The sequence below is a fragment of the Sarcophilus harrisii genome, chromosome 4, assembly GCF_902635505.1.
Source record: "Sarcophilus harrisii chromosome 4, mSarHar1.11, whole genome shotgun sequence".
NCBI classification, from domain to species: domain Eukaryota; kingdom Metazoa; phylum Chordata; class Mammalia; order Dasyuromorphia; family Dasyuridae; genus Sarcophilus; species Sarcophilus harrisii.
In genome coordinates this window covers 114,595,286-114,614,463 of record NC_045429.1, presented here as the reverse complement: position 1 = coordinate 114,614,463, position 19,178 = coordinate 114,595,286, and the positions used below count along the sequence as shown (strand labels likewise).

The 19,178-nt window shown below is 32.7% G+C and overlaps 1 protein-coding gene across 1 annotated transcript in view; it reads right to left on the bottom strand.

The window, feature by feature from the left end:
- Positions 1 to 13,717: 13,717 nt before the first annotated feature.
- RRP15 (ribosomal RNA processing 15 homolog) overlaps positions 13,718 to 19,178 on the bottom strand; it is a 51,546-nt gene continuing 46,085 nt past the window's right edge. The window contains exon 5 of the mRNA XM_003767715.4: positions 13,718 to 16,853. Coding sequence (XP_003767763.2) covers positions 16,737 to 16,853 — 117 coding nt within the window. The 3' untranslated portion in view covers positions 13,718 to 16,736. The remainder of the gene's footprint in view (positions 16,854 to 19,178) is intronic.

Here is a 19,178-nt window from a genome sequence, read left to right as displayed (position 1 = left end):
TTGTATTTCAGTTCTATATTGCAGCCAATTAATGGATGATTAGAGTAGAATTAAATCAAAAACCATTTATTATGTAATTACTATGTGCTACATAATGAAAATATCAAAAAAAAGGCAAGTAGTCATCTCAGAGATTCCTTACTCTAATAGGGGCAACAATGAGGTAACATGAAAGATGGTAAGAAAGAAAAGAAGGGGACTAGAGAAAAAGGCAGGCCAGAGGGACAGGGGACAGCAGGAAAAAGCAGGCCTTTTTAAAAATAGGTTTAAGGATTTACAGGTAAGGTTGTCAAAGTTGGGTTGTGAGAGTCTGAGCAAGGGCCTGCTAGCCTTTAAAATTATGATTAGCTTGTTAATAATTCTTCAGAAGTCTGAAAGTACTTCTTAAACTTTCTTAAACTTTAAGAGGCTCATGTTAATGGGATGTTCGTAACAGTGTCCCAACGGGGAAATCCTCACAATCCACAGAACACTTTCCCACTGAGAGACAAATTAGGCCTCTGGGCCAGAAGTTTTCCACTCTTGGTCTACTAGTAAATTATGTGAAGTGCATGAAAACAAAACCTGTAGCAAAGTATTTAGCACCATGACACATGGGTGTCATGAGTAATAACAACTGATTATGGCAAAAGAATCAACTTTTTTAAGAAGGTGGTGAGCACTGCATTGTGGTCATACTCTCAACTACCCCATTTCTCTCTCCCTTACTTCTGAAGGTCAATAACCTATTTAGCAAAACAAGTATTTGACATTTGGTTACTGGGAAAGAGAACAAGACTAAGAGTAGGGTCTTCACTGAAGAGAAGAGGGAGATGCAAGATAAGGTAAAATGAATGGAAAAGGTAAATGATGCAGAGAAAAGCAAATCAGATAATACAAGTATGACTTTTGAAGTATGCAAACCCATTCCTCCGTTATATCTTTTTATTAGAGATAATAATATATGGGAATGCTTGGTGCATTTTATCTGCTACACATTTCATTAGGGTTTATAGATTGTGTAATATATTCCATTAACATAGTTGCCTTGCCACATACAGAGATATCATTTCGTATCGTCTTTTTTTTTTTCTGCCTAACATTTAGAGATCAAAAAGATATTGGAATTATTGTTCCACCTAAAAATAAAAGCTTAGAGTAGTCCTTATATAAAAGAGAAAACTGACCATTCAGAGAAGAGAACAACCCTTATATTGATGATTCATTATTTTGGAGGCAGAGTCAGATCACCCAAGGAACATAGGAAGCCCTCAAGCAAGGAAAAGGAAAGAAGTTAGCAAGTGGAATACAGCTAAACATATCATAAGATCTTAGATTTAGAACTAGATGGAATGTAGATATTATTTGGTCCCAGCCAGCATTTTACACAGGGTAACCAAAGCTCAGAAAAGTGAAAGTTACCCACTCCCATTCAAATGCAAGATTTGAATCCAGGCTTTCTGGCTATATATCATCTCCCCTAACTACTTGCTTGGGTGCCAGTGGTACTCCCATACTGCTCATCACTCTGATACACCAGTTTCCAGGTCTTGACTCATCAAAGTACTTACCAGCAAAGAATATACTCCAGGTTTGCTATTAGGAGGCCTAAAGTGCTTCTATGGGCCTTCAGATTATGTTAACACTGATTACTATTTTCCTCTCTACCTGTTCCATTAACTTAAACTGTTACAAATAATATGCTAGATTATTATCTACATATTAAGTAAAAATGTTTTGTCAAAAATGTTTGTGGCAGCCCTTTTTGAGGTGGCAAGAAACTGGAAACCAAGTGGATACCTGTCGGTTGGAAAATGGCTGAATAAGTTATGGTATATAAATGTTATGGAATATTATTGTTCTATAAAAAACAATCAGCAGGATGATTTCAGAGAGGCCTGGAGAGACTTAAATGAACTAATGCTAAGTGAAATGAGCAGAATCAAGAGATCATTGTACACAGCAACAAGATTATATGATGATCAATTCTGGTAGATGTGGCTCTCTTCAAGAATGAGATGATTCAGACCAATTCTAATGATCTTGTGATGAAGAAAGCCAACTACACCCAAAGAGAAGACTATGGGGACTAGTGTAGACTACAACAAAGCATTTTCATTCTTTTTGTTGTTTGCTTGCATTCTATTTTGTTTCTCATTTTTTTTCTGGTTTGATTTGATTTTTCTTGTGCAGCAAGATAACTGTATTAATATGTATTATCCATGCATACATTTTGAAAAATTAAAAGCTTTAATTAAAAAAAAGAATTTTAATGAATAATTTTTTTTCTCAAATTCCTTTTCCTGGATTTTGGTTTATTCAATTTAGAATTTTTTTTTTTTTGTATCTTCCAAATTCAGTTTCTCCTTTACAGTAAGACCCTATCTTCTCAATAAAATTAAACAATATTAATTGTGGATTATGTTTTAATCCCAAAGTATTTTATATTTCATTTACACTTTCTCTGTACATGTTTCTCAACAAAACAATCTTCTTGAGGACAGAATTGGATTGTTGTTGTTATTTTTGCACTTAGTTGTCTCCAGTCTGGCATACAATAGTAAATATTTGATAAATTGAAATTAAAACAAATTATAAATACAATAGTGCATTAAGTCAATTTCTTATTAAATGGATTTTACTTTTTTAAAATTTGTTATATATATTTGCTAAGGTATTTAAATTCTTATTGCCTAGGAGTTCTAATTCTGCCATTGATTGAAAAGGATCTATACCTATGATTTCTTATTTTTGCATTATTTCAAGACATGGTATAAAGACGGAGAAATTCAGTGATGAACTTTTGCTTGGGATGATGAATGTAAAACATTCATTTCCCAATTATTTTGACATAATCTTGCTATGTCAGAGATATTGTACTCAGATAACACCTTTCTGACCACCTTCCTGCCCATCTCAAGATAGAGAGTAAAGAATTATAGTAAGATGGAAACTTAGATTGAGAGTTATATATTGGTAATTCCCCTCCCTCCTATTCTAACTCCTTGTGCTAAAGATACTACAAAAACTGCTACCATTATTACACTTTTAAAATATTTTTTTTCCTTGCACCTTTTAGAATAATGTAAATCTGGATCAAAACAAAGACACAAAAGGCTGAGAAAATTCCTGAAGACTCTTGATATTCATGTGTAAAACATCTTGGAGAAGGTAGAGGTGGGTGAAGCCAGAAAGAAGCTTATCAAGAGTTTGCAAAGTGGCAACTAAGTGGGAAAGAGGAACTAATGGCAGTATCATTAAATTTTAGAAAATGAGCAATCGATTAAGATTCCGAAAAGCAAAATCAGACTCTTTCCCCTTCCCATTTTAGTGCTGGTACAGAAAAAGAACAGAGTGTTTCTGTTTGTCATTTGGTGCTTTCAGCTCCCCATAATGCTGTCTTTTTACATGTTGATCTTTCCTTTTTAATAAACAGTAACTGCTTCACAAAACCAGGGACACCTGGGAAGTTACTTCACAATATTGAAAGGGCTTATGTTTCCTGTTTAAAAAAAAATGATGGGGTTGGGATTTCTACAATTTGTGGCCTCTTTAGATTGTTTTTGGTTATATCCAAACGTGAAATATAAAGAGAATAATTTCCCCAAATGGATTGGCCAGCAATTTTCAGAAAGGATGCTAAGGATTTAATTTCAAACAAATAAACTGAAAAAGTGGAATTATCAAATTAAAGAGCCCCTAATCTAGTATGGTACACAAAAGTCCCAGGACACCTGGCCAAATGTTTTGGTATAGCTACTAGGGATAATTACACAAATTCTTTTCTTCAAAGAGCACTTCATCTCCTCACAGTGGAATGACTAAGGTTTTACCTGAACAAGGTAAATAACTGAATTGCTGCAGCACAGCCAGTTTTAGCAATGCATCTTATCAACTGAAAGCTGACCTGCTGAGTGTGAAGAAACCGGCCATTCATAGGGTTGGAGGAAAACCAGTTTATTCAATGATAGCTTAAATCATGCCACCTAGAGGGGGAAAAGTGTAGGTTCTACAGTATAATATATTTTTTTAAAAAGACCCACAAAGCAAATTGTATGTATTTTACCATTGCTAGTTTACAAAACATGTAATGTCGAAATTATTTATATTGTTATTTTTGGTTTAAATCTTAGATTTCAGAGGGGAAGAAAATTTCTTATGTGAAAATTCCTTCAACTGATGCAGGGTAGCAACACAGAAGTTTTATGAGGTTTATAGATCATGGGGTCGTAGATTCAGAGCTTGAAGGGAATATAGAAAGAATCTAGTCCAACATTATATAGATAGACAGAAAACTAGATAGATGAGTATATTTCAATATAATTGATTTCTTTTTGTATGTATTTTATTTTACAAATTTAAAAACATTATTATGAGAAGAGGACCCTAAGCTTCACCAGACTACCAAAATAATTCCTCTCTCTTTGTCTCTGTCTCTCTGTCTGTCTCTGTCTATCTGTCTGTCTGTCTGTCTCTCTCTCATATGCCAAGGTCTGGGCTAAACACTAGTAATATAAAAAAAGCCATCAAGGACTATTTATGTGTGTGAGTATATGTATGTATGTATGTGTGTATTATATATATATATATATATATATATATATATATATATATATAATACACACACACATAAAAACGGGGAGACAAATTCATAGAAAACAAGTTATATACAAGATAAAAGCAAATATTTAAGAGGGGGAAAACACTAGCATTGAGTGGTTAGGGAAGACTTCCTATATATTAAAATGGGATTTTAGTTGGGATTTGATGAAAGAGATCAGTTGAGAGCATTCTAAGCTAGGGGTACAGCTAGTAAAAAGTCCAGAGCAAAGACATGAAGTGTTTTGTTCATGGAACAGCAAGGAATCTAGTGTTACCATATCAAGAAGAATGTGGAGGGGTATGCTGTGAGATGTTAAAGGTGTGTGTGTGTGGGGGGGGGGGCAGTTTTATATAGCTTTGAACATCTAGGATTTTGCATTTGATCCTGGAGATGACAGAGAGCTACTGGAGGTCAGAGAAAAAGGATACTGGGGGTGGGGTGGGCTATCATGTTTGGGCCTGCACATTAGGAAAAATATTTTTGGAGTCTATATGGAGGAAGGATTGGAGAGGGGAGAGGCTTGAGGCAGACATCCCCATCAGCAAGTTATTAAACTAGTTCAGGCATAGGTAATGAGGACTTGTACAGGGTGTGGGGAATAGCAATAGGAGAGAAGGGGACACATGTGAGAGATGTTGGAAAGGTGAAATCACTAAACAGCTTAGATATAAGCCAGGGGAGAAGATAGTGTGAAGTTGAGGTTACAAATCCAGGAGAATGGGAGTGTGGTGGTGCCCTCAACACTAAAAAGGAAGTTTGGAGGGAGTTGAGGGTAGGAAATTACAAAACTGAGAGGTTAAATGAGTTGCATAAAGTCACACAAGTAGTGAGCAACAGAGCTGGAATTTGAACACAGGTTCTCTGGCTCCATATTTAATATTCCTTTCAGTCAACTACACTTAAAAAACTAAAAATACTTAAACAACCAGTACTCCAAGGACTTAATCTAGCCACCAAATCACACAATTTAATTTCTGTCTGCCAGTAGAAAAAACTCTTACAAAAAACACAGGCTTGTCTCAATGAAAAGTTATTGAATATTATATTTAAAACAATTTCCAAAGCTTGGAATATAATGCCTTTGTTGACAGAGAATAAACTTTAACATGAATGAGTAAAATGAATAAGGAGGAAAAAAGCTTATTATTTACTGTTTTAATCTGCATAGACTAAATTTAATTGGCAGTTCTTCAAATATTAACCTGCAATTGCAATGTTTCATTTTAGAACTAAATGCAAGAATAGCAACTAAAGCTGCTAATTTTTCATTAGATAAATGCACATCACTGCAGTAATGATAGTAATTAGCCTTATATCAGAACTTGAAGAAAATTCAATTGTATTACTTTGGTAATATAAATATAGATGGGGATCTGGTAAAATAAGACTTCAAAAGATGGCTGTATAATGATTAATAACCTACAACATGGGTGGTGGCATAAGTACTAAATATAAATTTGTATAATAAAAGGTGATGTTTTCTTATTTACAAAATCTGTGTCCCACTTGCTTATCCTTGCTTGTTCTGTTGGCCATAAAATCAGGTCATCTGAAGTGATACATATAGATTTGTTACATGCATATGTTTTTTATGTATATAGATGCATCTGTCTATAGACGTATGTCTGTTTGTCTGTCTGTATTATGTATATTTCTCAAGAGTAAGCAAAGAAAATATCAGGTCTCCCTAAACTAATACACAGAATTCTTGACACTATATTAGTATTTGAGGATGCCCTGAATTTCATACTTAATTGCACTCTGTATTTTTTGCATGAGGAAACAGGCTTGTTGAGGTGGAAGGAGCAAGATTCACACCCACATTCTATTAACTACAAATAAAGCACATTTTCCTACTAGAGCTCTTTTGGTGGAAATCTGGAAATTTTTGGAGCTCTTGAGAAAGGCCAGATTTGGCAAGAACTGCTTTTGTTTTTTGGAACTTCAGTTCCAAGACTATTCAATGTGTCTTTCTATTCCCACAGTGTCCTCAGAAGTGATTTTTTTTGGGGGAAGGGGTTGGGTCTGGTGAAGTAATAGTTCTGCTTTTTCTGTTCAAGAGCACTAGAAAGTCAAGAAGACCTGGAGTTCAAATCCTGACTCAGTGATGAGTTGTATGTTCTTTGTCTTCTCACCACCTCAATGAAGGACTTGGACAAGATGGATTCTAAGGCCTCTCCTAGCCCTCAGTGATGATCTTGTCAGGACATCCCAGTAGAATTTTAAAATTGAACATGCCCCAAACAGAACATATGTTTCTCCCTAACTAGACTATTTCTCCTTATTTCTGCCCGGTACTACCTGATTCTTCCAGTCACCTATGACCAAATCTTTTGACCTAAAAGATGAAAAAAGTGTCAAATATAACTCCTGTTAGCTACCAGTCCCATCAATTGTGCCTCTATAATTTTTCCCATTCTGCACCTCTTCCTGCCTATTTCCTTTGCTACAAAATAGGTAGAGGACTTCGGTACTACCTTTCTGAAATACAAGTCTGAATATTTTCAGTCCCTCTATTGACAATAGAATTCCTAATGACTAGATTTGATTAGGTTTGCCTGCTTAAAGCCCTTCAAAAATCCTCTTCTCACCAACTGAGTCAAAAATTCTTTAGCTAGATATTCAGGGCTATCCACAACCTGACACCCCACTCCCTACCTTTTTATCATATTAGACCCTACCACCCAACCATAAGTGGCATCATGCTTCAATCAAACTGGATTAGAAACCAATCATTGTATACATATGTCAATTAAATTCAAATATGTATCTAGCATTTATGTTTAAGATTATGGGCATATAAAGGCAAAAACCAAAACAGTTCTTGCACCTAAGTTGCCACTGGAGAATTGCCATATACATACACACACCTATATGTATGCTACCACACGTCCTATGTTGAAGGCTATTGTCACATGTATAGAACAATTAGTAAAGGTTTCACAGGGGATGATGCTACCCAACCTGATTTTTGAAGAAAGATAAGAACACTGGAGGCAATATCATTTTCTTGGCTCTCTCTCTTTGTTAATGCTGTTCTCTATAGCTAGTGTACTCTTCTCCACCTGTATCTTCAAAATCCTATCCTTCAAAGCTCATCTCCAATATTACAACTTCTATAGTTTCTTTATTCTCCAAACACACTATCCTCTCCCCCACTGTTACGATTGTATATTCAGAATTATGGTGATTGTACAGAAACATTGTCTAGTATATGTATAGTTTATATTTTCTTAACAAACTCTCCATCGCTTCTATGCGCTACAGGGACAAATGTCTTAATTACCTCAATTATTTCCCTAGGGTCGTATCACAATACTTATACATAGGTGATTCAAAAATAGTTTACAAGAATGAAATTGCCTTTCCCATTTTAATTATATAAGTGATGATACAAAATATAAAATCATTATGTATTTATAAGCCAATGCCCATTATAGTATCTCCTGTATCAACTTCTAAGGGGTCATGGGTGAGAAAAAGGATAAATTAAATGAGGTCAAAAGGTTTCCTTCCTCATAAATGATGAAATATTTAAAAGCAGCTTTAAATTATCTTTTTGTTATTTGATTCAATGATTTATAAAGAGTCCTGTTATATTTTCCCCCTTCGAGACTTAGACTTGCTTTTCAGGTTGACTGTTCTTGCTCACTGTCAGAAACTTCTTATTACCCAAGTGTCCCTGGATTTTGATAAAATAAATAAATAAAAATTTGGAATAAATATCTAAAACCAAATCAGAGGAAGGGATCCCACCTTCCAAGCACTATTTAGCAGTGATGTGACATTTCAAAAAATTATTTTATCTGAAGGAAAAAAGGAACACATGGGAGACAACCTCAAATTACAGTGATAACTCTCTATTTTATTTTTGAACAATTTAAAAAACACAAAGGTTTCATTTATAATTTACCTATGGCAAAAATTCCTGGGGAAACCTAATGTATACAAACATTTTGTTCTAAAAATGACACAAAATAATAAACATCACTACCATTTGTTATCAATGCCAGATGTAAATATGGAATCTATAATTCCCTTCACAACTACATACATGAAATCAATTTCCTTCTTATTTAAAGGAAAATATTGGTGTGGTAAATTGTCTCTACTTACAAACCACAGACAACACTTACCTTGAATCCTAGAAGGATGCAATTTTATATCTGCAACACATTAAGGGGACAAATTTTGAACAAAACATTATCATTTAGAAAAGTTGCTGAGATTGTGTTGGTACTGTTCAATGTTTCAGCCACTGCTGTGTCTGGCTGTTTCACTGCAGTTTTGAGAGTTGAGGTCAATCCATTGCTTCTATCAATTCCAAGCTGGGCGATGAATTGACTTAAGGCCAAATTCTGGTTCTGCAAGAGCAAAGAAGCAACCCCCAAGCAGCTCAAGGATGGATCAACAGCTGCAGAGGCCACCCACGCATTGGGACACAGCTCTCAGCTGTCTCTCCATTCAGAACTCCAGTTGGGCCTGACCCCATACAAATGTGGTGTTCCCGCTTTGATATTTATGAACCGATTACATTAGAAATGCAGTGTAATGATCCAGGGGTTGGAGAAAATGTTATTTATACAAATGTGGTTAACACCTCATCACTTAAAGCTAAGTTAATATTGTTCATTGTGCTTTTTGTTTTCTGGGGTTTCTCTTGCCCCAAAATGCAACCCACATTTGTATTCCCTGTATGATAAAGAGTGTGACAGATAGAATGAAGCTGTTGGGCAACATGAGGCCCACAAGTGAGCCCGCCTCTCAGAAGACCTAAATAACTGTGCTTTGATTCAAGTATAATGTTGACATGAGGATCCAGTGGCTTGGAAAGTAATCTAGAGGTCATAGGTCTATTATCTGTTGCATGGTAGCTCCTATTTTTCTGCTGGAATAAAGAGAAAATTTTAGATTTAGTGTAGTGCTTCTATGGATGTAGAAGAAAGGTGATGTTTAAATAATTTCTAGAGTTCTTCTAGTTTAACTTTATATGATTTTAGTTAAATGCTGTACAACATGGAAAGAATGAATCCTAAACTGAGGAAATGATTAAAAAATAATTCGTAAAAAATTTTAAATACCCCTCCCGCTTCAATATAAATTATAGAAGACCTTAGGTATGAATACAACTAATAAAGTTGTATTATTTTTCAATATTGGTCCCTGAAACTTAATAAGACTTAAAAAATTTTAATGGCACCAAAATTCATTTTTTGTATATAAAAAATCCAGTTTCTAATTGCATTTTTCACTATATTTTTAACAAAGACACAGAATACTACTTTAGTTACATTACCCTGTGAGATAGACAGTGCAAATACTATCCCCATTTTACAGGTATGGAAACTGCTTCAGAAAGGTTAGATGATCTGCTTATGGTGACATGTTTAGCAAAGTATTGGAGCCTCTAGTCTCTGCTCCCCAAGCTCATTACTCTTTCCATCATTCTACTCTGCCTTTAAAATATTTCAATCAAAAATTTGCTTATGCATACATAAGCAAAAAATATTTAAATGTATATTACTGACTTCATATTTCCACACTTACTACATGGGATAAAAATCAAATTCAAGAAAAAACCAAACATGTCAAATTATACATTCATGATATTTAGTAGAAATCAAGGAGAGTAGATAAAGATGAATGAATTGTTAAAAGCACTTCAACAAAGGCAAATCACAATGAAATCAATCCCATGTATTCTGACTTAGAGTCCATATCTGAGCGTGAATATTTGAAACTATAGGCAGTTTTATTTCTTAGTCCTTGTCTCAAGGACCACCCTGGGGTGTGACCAGGAGGAAAAATCTCAAACAAAAAGTACAAAAGGAAAAAAAAAATCCAATTTTAAAGAGTTTCTTCAAAAGTATTATACTTAGCAGCTATTACTAAGTCACACCTGAATGCTTCACCCAATTGAACAGCTGACAGGGAAAAATCCTTCAATCCGCAAAAAAACAAAACAAAACAAAACAAAACAAAATAAAAAACAGACAATGTTAACTACTGCCCATTGCATAATGGTTTGCTTAAGATGTAGAATGAAGGGAAAAAGAGACATACAAGCATAGAAATAGCAAGGCATAATTCACTGATAGAAGGATGATGGTTAGAACAACTAAATGGGAATTTTTGTGGGTTTCTATAGAACAAATTCTCTAGCTATAAAAAATGTTGAATGCTATACTTAGCTAGAATATATAATTCTTAGTCTTTAATGTCACTCCTTATTTTAGCTAAAGTTATCATTCACTTAAAAAACTTCAGGACATACCATTTCTAAAGCTGGCTAGAATCTCCAGACCCATCAGAATTTCAACTTCAGAAAAGTTCACTCTTTTGGAGCAAAGTATAACAGATTTTAAGATCAAGAGTGAAACTCACAGGGCCTACCTCTGCCTTGAATAGTCAGTAAGATTCATCTACCCAGCTGGCCATAATTCAGACTCCTGTTTTCTTGGGGAGGGAATGAGAGAGCTTTTTGTAGGCACAGAATGGTTCTCTCTTCAGTTTCAAAATTTAGTGTTACTGCCAGTTCACCTCAAATAGTCTCTCATAATATCTGCAGGCCCTAAAATACTCCCTCTACCTATAACTAACATGCAATATGGGGACATGTGTCAATCACACTGACAATTAAAGTATGATAGAGCAAAGAATGAATTTTATATTCTCAATTAAGAACATCTCCAAAGTGAGGCTAACATATATGGAAAAGATTCACAGGTCATATTTATTCATTATAGTCCTTGACAATCTACTCTATCTCAGTAATCCTAATTCAAGTATAGAGCAAATCCCACTATAATAAATATGATTCCAACAAAAAGCTCCCTTTAAACAACTCCCCTTCTCCCCCCCAAAAAATCCTTTCCAAATTCCAGGAGATGGCCTATTTATTTCATGCAGTCTTTGACATAACTGCAATAAAAATTAAAACTTGGGTCAAGGGATTTTTTAAAAAAGAAAAAAAATCATAGTTAATGACCCTGGAAAATAAATGAGGTTGATTTTGGTCTTATATAAGCATTATGATATAGTGTAGACCATTAAATTCTGGATCAGAGGACCTGAATTGATCTCTCAGCTCTTCCACTAAATAACTCTGTGACCATGAGAAAGTGATCTAATATCTCTGGACCTCAGTTTTCTCATCTACAAATTAAAAGGGTTGGATAATTTTCTTTTTCCTTTGAACCTATGATTTCATCAATGTAGAGAACTCTTGGTGAAGAAAATTCCTTCACCAAAAAATTTCAATAATTGCTCTGCAACTTAAAGTTGCTTAGGGCTAACTGCCCAGAGATACAGCTAGTATGTGTTCAAGATAGAATTTTTAAACTTGAAACCATGTATCTACCCACTATGCCATGTTACCTTTGAAGATGCCAATTTTACGTACCATAACTTACTCTCACATGTGTATTCATTTAAGTATAACAAATCATTTAAAAATCCCTTCCAGGATGAAATGGATCTACATCTGAACTATTTAATGAAACATTTATATATTTTAAAAAGAACTTATGAAAGTATGTAAAAGCCATGATTTGGAACACAGAACCAAGGATGGGACTTGTAAAGGGACAGCTAGGTGGTGCACCAGCCCTGAAGTCAGGACAACCTGGGTTCAAATCTAGCCTCAGACACTTAACACTTCCTAACTGTGTGATCCTCGGCAAGTCACTTAACCTCAATTGCCTCAGGGGGGGAAAAGACTTGTAAAGACAGAACAGAGAGTCAATTAGATGTGTAATGAGTAATTTCTATATTCTCAAGGATAGTTTGGATACAAAGGTGGATTAAAAAAACAAAAAAAAGGTGCTTAGCTTAAAAAGCCCAGTAGAGATACTGTGATAACCTTCATATTTTACTAACAGGTTCCAATAAGGAGATGCAACATGCTTGCCAAAATTCAAAGAAATTACTTAGTATGAAACTTACTTTCCTTAAATATATATATATATATATATATATATATATATATATATATATATATATATTGTTTAAAATAACCTATTTAATTTGTAACTTAAAATGGTGAAAACAAAAGTGGCAAAAATTCAGCAACATATATTCTCAAATATTTGCTACTTTATCAACATACACATGACAATAGTAAGGGAGTGTAAAAGAACCATTTTTAAATACTTTATGAAACAATGACAATCATAGGATTAAGTGAGGCAAATACAGGAAATCATAATCAATGTCTTAGTTTTCCATGAAAGAAACATTAACACTGAATTTATTTCCTAGCACATATTTACAAAGAATTTATTTCTTGTTAATTATAAATGTTAATTATATCCAATCTAAAGATCTGGGAAGTCTTTTATGAAATTTTGAATTTATATTTATGAAATCTATTTTCAGGGACAGATACTGTTAAAAGTTACTACTAAGGATCTAGATGGTGATCTTAAATTTGTTCTACACACACATATAAATGCATACATGTGTGTACATTGTATATCCCAATTATTTTTGTAAATGATTTCAGGAAAGAGTATCTGATAAAGAGTTCTTATTCCTAAACCTCTTACCTAAATCAGATTTTCTATCTTCTGTAGGGAGAGGAACTACACATCAAGCAAACTGGTCCCCAAAGAATGGCTCACTCAAGAGGATGATTAGGGATCCAAATAAGCACATTTTTAGAAAACAGAAACCAAGTACAATTCACTCAGTACACATGTCTAAATTTCAACAAATTTATTTTTACTATTATTTAGAAAGAAAAGTTTTACACAAAATAAGTTAATATATGCAATGAAGAAAAATATCTATAAAAACGTGAGACTATTTAAAATATTATTTAGGTTGGCTAATGCCTTTTTGATCATCCATAAAATTTAGCTCAGTCTTCTCAAGACCAACCATACTGGTGTAAAGTGACTGGTTAAGGATGGTGGTGGAATTTACAGCCATGGCATATGGCTACAAACTAGTTGTCTTTATGGATAACCTTACCTTCATAAACACCAACCTATCAATGTGCCTCCTGATTTAATCTTCTACTTCATGCTAATGAAGCGGTTCCTAATATACTTTTAATTAAAAATTTGATTAACATTGGATTTGTAAGAAATTTGAAACTTAATTTAGTACACCAGTAATACAAATTGTATTGTAAAGTTTTTGTCTTTTTTTTTTTGATAGGGAAGTAGAGAAATGGCTTAAGACCTGTCATATTTCATCTATACAAAAATTTCACAATATGGAGACTCCATCTTGATGAAGCCATACAATTTATAAGTAACTGCAAGTATTAGAGAAATGCCTGGGGCACTAAAAATTAAGTGACTTGTCTAAGGTCATATAACTAGTTATGTGCCAAAGAGAGAACACAGGTCTTCTTAATTTTAAATCCTTAATCCTCTAACCATTATGCAACACTGCCTCTATAAATATAAGTGGCTAATCTGCCACACTAGACTGTCAAAATGACTTATTCGAAACATATTTCATGTACAAAAAAAAGCAAAACTATTTCAACTTCTGGGTTACTGTTTAATAAATTAACAATAGTCAACTAACGCTTTATGCTGAGAATGCTTCTCTGTAAATATATAAGCAAAGGAATAAAAAACAAGAATAATTTGAAAATTATGGTTACTCTTCAAGTTTTATAAATAACAAATCAGCCTCTACTCTCATACAGACCTAAATAAATGCAAAATGTGGTTCTAACATTGTGATATTCAGATGAATAAATAATTGTTAACAATCTGCCACTGAAATGTGAGAAAATGGTTGTATAAGAGGGTAACTAAAGCTTTTCCTATGGAAAAAAGAAATGCAGCCATTTCATTCTTCCTCCCCTCAATATGATTAATGACGAAATTGAATTCCTAATACATACAATTTTGTAACATGGATGTAGATGGGAATAGCTAAAAAGAACTTTGGTTCTATTTTCATTTCTTTTACGACATTCATTGTTAGGTTCATATTCATACCAAGCAATCTTTTGATAAATCTATACAAATACAGAAAACTCTGTTTTTCAGGTAAAATCTGTTTATATATTTGGAATGCCTGTTTCATCACATTTAGGACAGTTTATGTGTAAGTGGCCTATCAATTCTCCATTTAAAAAAGTAATTAAGAACTTAAGATAAAGTTAGCACCATAGCATGTTTTGCTGAATTATCTCCAAGTTTCTAAGAATTAGGATCTGTTTCAAATTTGAGAGAATACAATTTCCAAATAGTAACCCTCTCCCTTGCTTGCAAAGTTGCACTACTAGTATGACTTTGAAAAAGAAAACCACAGGTTCTTGAAGGATATATCCCTTCAAAACAACTTTTAGTTGAACAAAAAATTAAAGCTCATTAGATTCTAGCATGTTAATATGATTTTCTACAGAATACTTGCTTATTTTAAGAGTTTAGTGGCAAGAGAATCCATGTATTTCAAGAATTACAACAGGTTAATTAAAAAGCAAAAACCAAAATCTCTGGGTGCTATAAAGAATGTAACAAACAATTGACTGTCATGTGAATCTGTATTAGGACTTCATAATTTTACTTATTAAGTTCTAATTATGTTAACAGTGACAGTATGTTTGTTTATGTTATACTACCATGATACCAGTTCCACAATTTAATAATATTTTAAGTGATCAGAAGTGAGGATTAATGCATCTTGAGCTTTGGATATTCTGGGTGTGTATGTTACTTTATGATAATAAATATCAAGATGTGTGCTAATGTGTCTTTAGATATTTAATATTTTTAACACTCAAATTAGCTTGAAAACAAATTTCTGCTCCTAAGTTTGAAGGGTTTTTTGGAAAGATTAAGATACAGTATATTCCAGATCCAAATTTACTATGGATAACAATGGAACTATTCTTAATGGGCAAAGATAGAGAATGGGATGGATTTTAAAAACTTGACCAAAGTTGCTAAATACTTCATCAAGGAACGTTGAATCCTCTAATTTAATTTCTTTTCTTTTTAAAAAAATGTTAGTTGTGATGATGAAAAAAAAAAGAAATTAAATCAGAGGATTCAAACTCCCACTAAACTATTCACAAAGTACAATCTTGCACAAATGTTAAGCAAAATAATATGAAAGAGCCTTCATTGAAGCTTACACTCTTGTATTTTACTTTGTTAAGAGAAATGAAAGGTATGAGCTTTAATTTTAACAATTTAGCATCAATATCAACCTAGTAGCACTTTTTGTCCTATAAGCCAATTTATTTTTCATCACTACTACTTGTTAGGCAACATCATCCAAATTATTAATCTTTGTAGTAACTATGGTACAGTGAATTACATCAACATTTCCAGTTTTATAATGTACATTGCTATAAGTCAAAACTATCCTTCCTTCCCCCAAACTAAACCAGATTAAGAAAAAAAAATGCATATTGCTTCCCTCCAAAAAACAACAAAAAATCTCAAACCTATCACCTCCTCTTTAAGACATGTTTGATTTATTTTTTTGCAAACTGAAACAATGGAAGTCCTGTCTCCAAATTAATTTCATATTTAAAATAAACCTAGAGAATACGAGAAAGAATTCTTTACCCTCATTTTTAAAAATTAAATTTCCATGGCACTCAAATTGAATCAATCAAAATCAGAACTATAATTTTAACTGTTTTATTATCTATATTTTCCCCTCAATCCCTCTAAAAGAAGAATGATACTGTATACAAAAGACATTTATTCAAAATAAGCACTCACACTAACTTGCAGAATCATAGAATTTATGTAGTTAACATTAATAAAAAATTAAATATAAAACATCTTCATTACCAGCAGGTAACAATATTTTTAGGTATATTACTAATTTGGAAATGCAAGAACAGATCAGAACTCACAAATAATATTTAAACTTGTAACGAACTTGGCACAACATGCCAAGAGGCACTATTTTGAATTTTGTTGCACTACCCTTTGGGGGTACTGCTAAAAATTGTAACTTTTGGAAAATAGTTTTGGATTTTGATGCAAAGAAAAAATTAAGTAAAATGAAAGAATAAACGTGAAGTTTGTTGTTTTTTCTTTAAACAGCATCTGCATTACCACCTCCATATTGCAAAATTCAATTAGATGATAAATAATTTTATCCAGAAAAATAAATTTATCAAGCATCCCAATCTTCATGGTGTTATTTGTTAGTCATTTTTAGAACTTCATTCTGCGTTATCTGGTTCATCACTCTCTTTATCCCAGTCTTTCATTGTTGCTCCCATCATAAAGTCATCACGCAATATATTCCAGCTTGAGCCCTGTTCTGATTTCCCTTTGGCCTGGAAAAAGAAAAAAACAATCATAACTGAAAAGCGTTAAACCCAAACCGCAAAACAAACTCTGCTCTACCTTACAATTTTTACAATAGAAGTGTAACATAGACAAATTATTGAAATTTGCCTTATTTGTATTCTATGATCACATATGGGCAAAAGAATAATTTTTTTAAAAAGCCCATATGCTAGTAAAGTTTATTTTTAATTATCCAATAAAAGACAGATGGAAACAAAACACTTATTTTTCATGAACTAAAGAGTCAGACCTAGTCATAGCTTCCTGTATTAAAGCCTCTTTTTTTTTTGGCAATCAAAATAGACTTGTGATATCATTTATTAATCCCCAGGTGCTAATTCATTAGGGAAAAAAAATTCTGGCATATTATTTAAACAAAAACATGGAATTAATAAAGTCTTTTAAATCTGGCTCACATTAAATATTTACATATTTTTTTGATTTGTGAATTAAATCTTTTGTAAATTATAACCTTACTACCTGGGCCAACCATAGAACTATATGAATCAAAGATGTTTCCAAAAGAATTGGGGGGTTAGACTTAAAAAAAAAAAAAATTCTACACATCAATATCAGTATGTTTCAAACTTGCTTCTGAACAATGATGAAGAAATTTGGAGACTACATCAATCTAAGATGAACAATTACAATATAATAATGAAGGCAATTCCTCATCTTGTCTCTTAACATTCAAAGGATACCTTACTACAGAAGCCAAGGAATCAAACGAACCATTTAGTGATACAATAGTACCACCTTGTGGTGTTATTTATGAAATACAATCTATCAAGAACTTGGTAAAAAAGAAAGGAAGTCTATAAAGTTCTAAGACTACATTTCATATTAGGTATAAAGAAGATGCAAAAAATTTCTGGGCATGCAAATATATTGATAAGTATCTTTAAAAATATATGGTCCTCTTAATTAGTGTTACCTTTATATCCAAAACAGTTACTAAAAGACTTTTTTTTGTGGCAATTATTATATGAATGAAGCTCATTTAAATATTCTAAAATTTTGTTCAGCTCTATATTAATAAAGGTAAGATTACTAATCTGACAGAAAAATGTAAAAACTGGCAAATAAGAAAAAATCCAAACTAACTCCCTTTTTATATACTCTTCCTATGTAAAGATACATCTAATGAAATAGGATGTATCTATTTAAATTAATTAAATTCTATTAAATCTAGAAGATTTTAAAAGGATATTTGTTATTCCAAATACCAATTTCTCCAAACCAAATATGAAAACTCTAAATGCCTAACAGACAATGCCATGATTAAAACAAAAATAATATTATGATTTGAAGGCAGTGATGAGAGAGCAACTATCAGAAGTCAGGAAGGCCTGGATTCAACAGCTGCCCCTGATATGCTGCTCACTAGGCAAGTCTCTTCTTTTTTTCAGTGTTTCCAAGATATTTTCTAAAAACAAGTTTCAGAACAAGCATCTACCAGAACAGAACACGTTTTCTCTGGATTTGGATCTCCTGACATTGATAAAAACAAAGATCTGAACCCTTCCCCCACATATTATTTGTTAAACTAATAAAAGAAAAAAGTCTGTTTTTAAAAAGAGGAAAACCAAATTATTACTATAAAACATGAAAAGAAACAATAAAAAAGAAATGAAAAAAAATTATCAGAAATAACCTGTAAAGAAAAAGAAACTGAATAAGCAATGTTAACTCTCAAAGGAAGGAGAGGAAGATGGGGGAGGGAGGAGGAGGATGCAAGCCAGAGTGATTTACAAGTTAAATTTATTAAACATTCAAAAAGCAAGTAGTTGAAATATTAAACAAACTGTTTGAAAAAAAAAATAGGAAAAAGGAATCTTTCCAAACCAACAGACAAATAGATACATAGATAGGTCTTAAAACCTAAATGAGGACTAGAAAAAAAAATTATACTCATATGCCTAATGAACATTGATGCAAAAAAAATTCAGATAAAATATTCAAGAATGGGTTACAAAATTAACATATGCATAGCTGGTTTAATACAGTAATTATAAACAAACTAAAATTTTGCTGGTAACAAAACTGACAAATAGTTGCTTAAAAAAAATCTTTTTGATAAAATCCAATGATCATTTCTATCAAAAATAAACACCTTGGAAAAAATTAAAATACAAACTTTTCTTTAACTTGACAGAATCTATCTAAAAACATGAGAAACATTATTTATGATGCTAAAATGATGAAGATCTTTCTAATAAGAAAAGGACTGGTAATTAGCCAGCAAGGATGTTTCAAGTTCAACAAACCTAAAGGCTACTGCAATAAGGACTTTGAAAAATATGCTGAAAAAA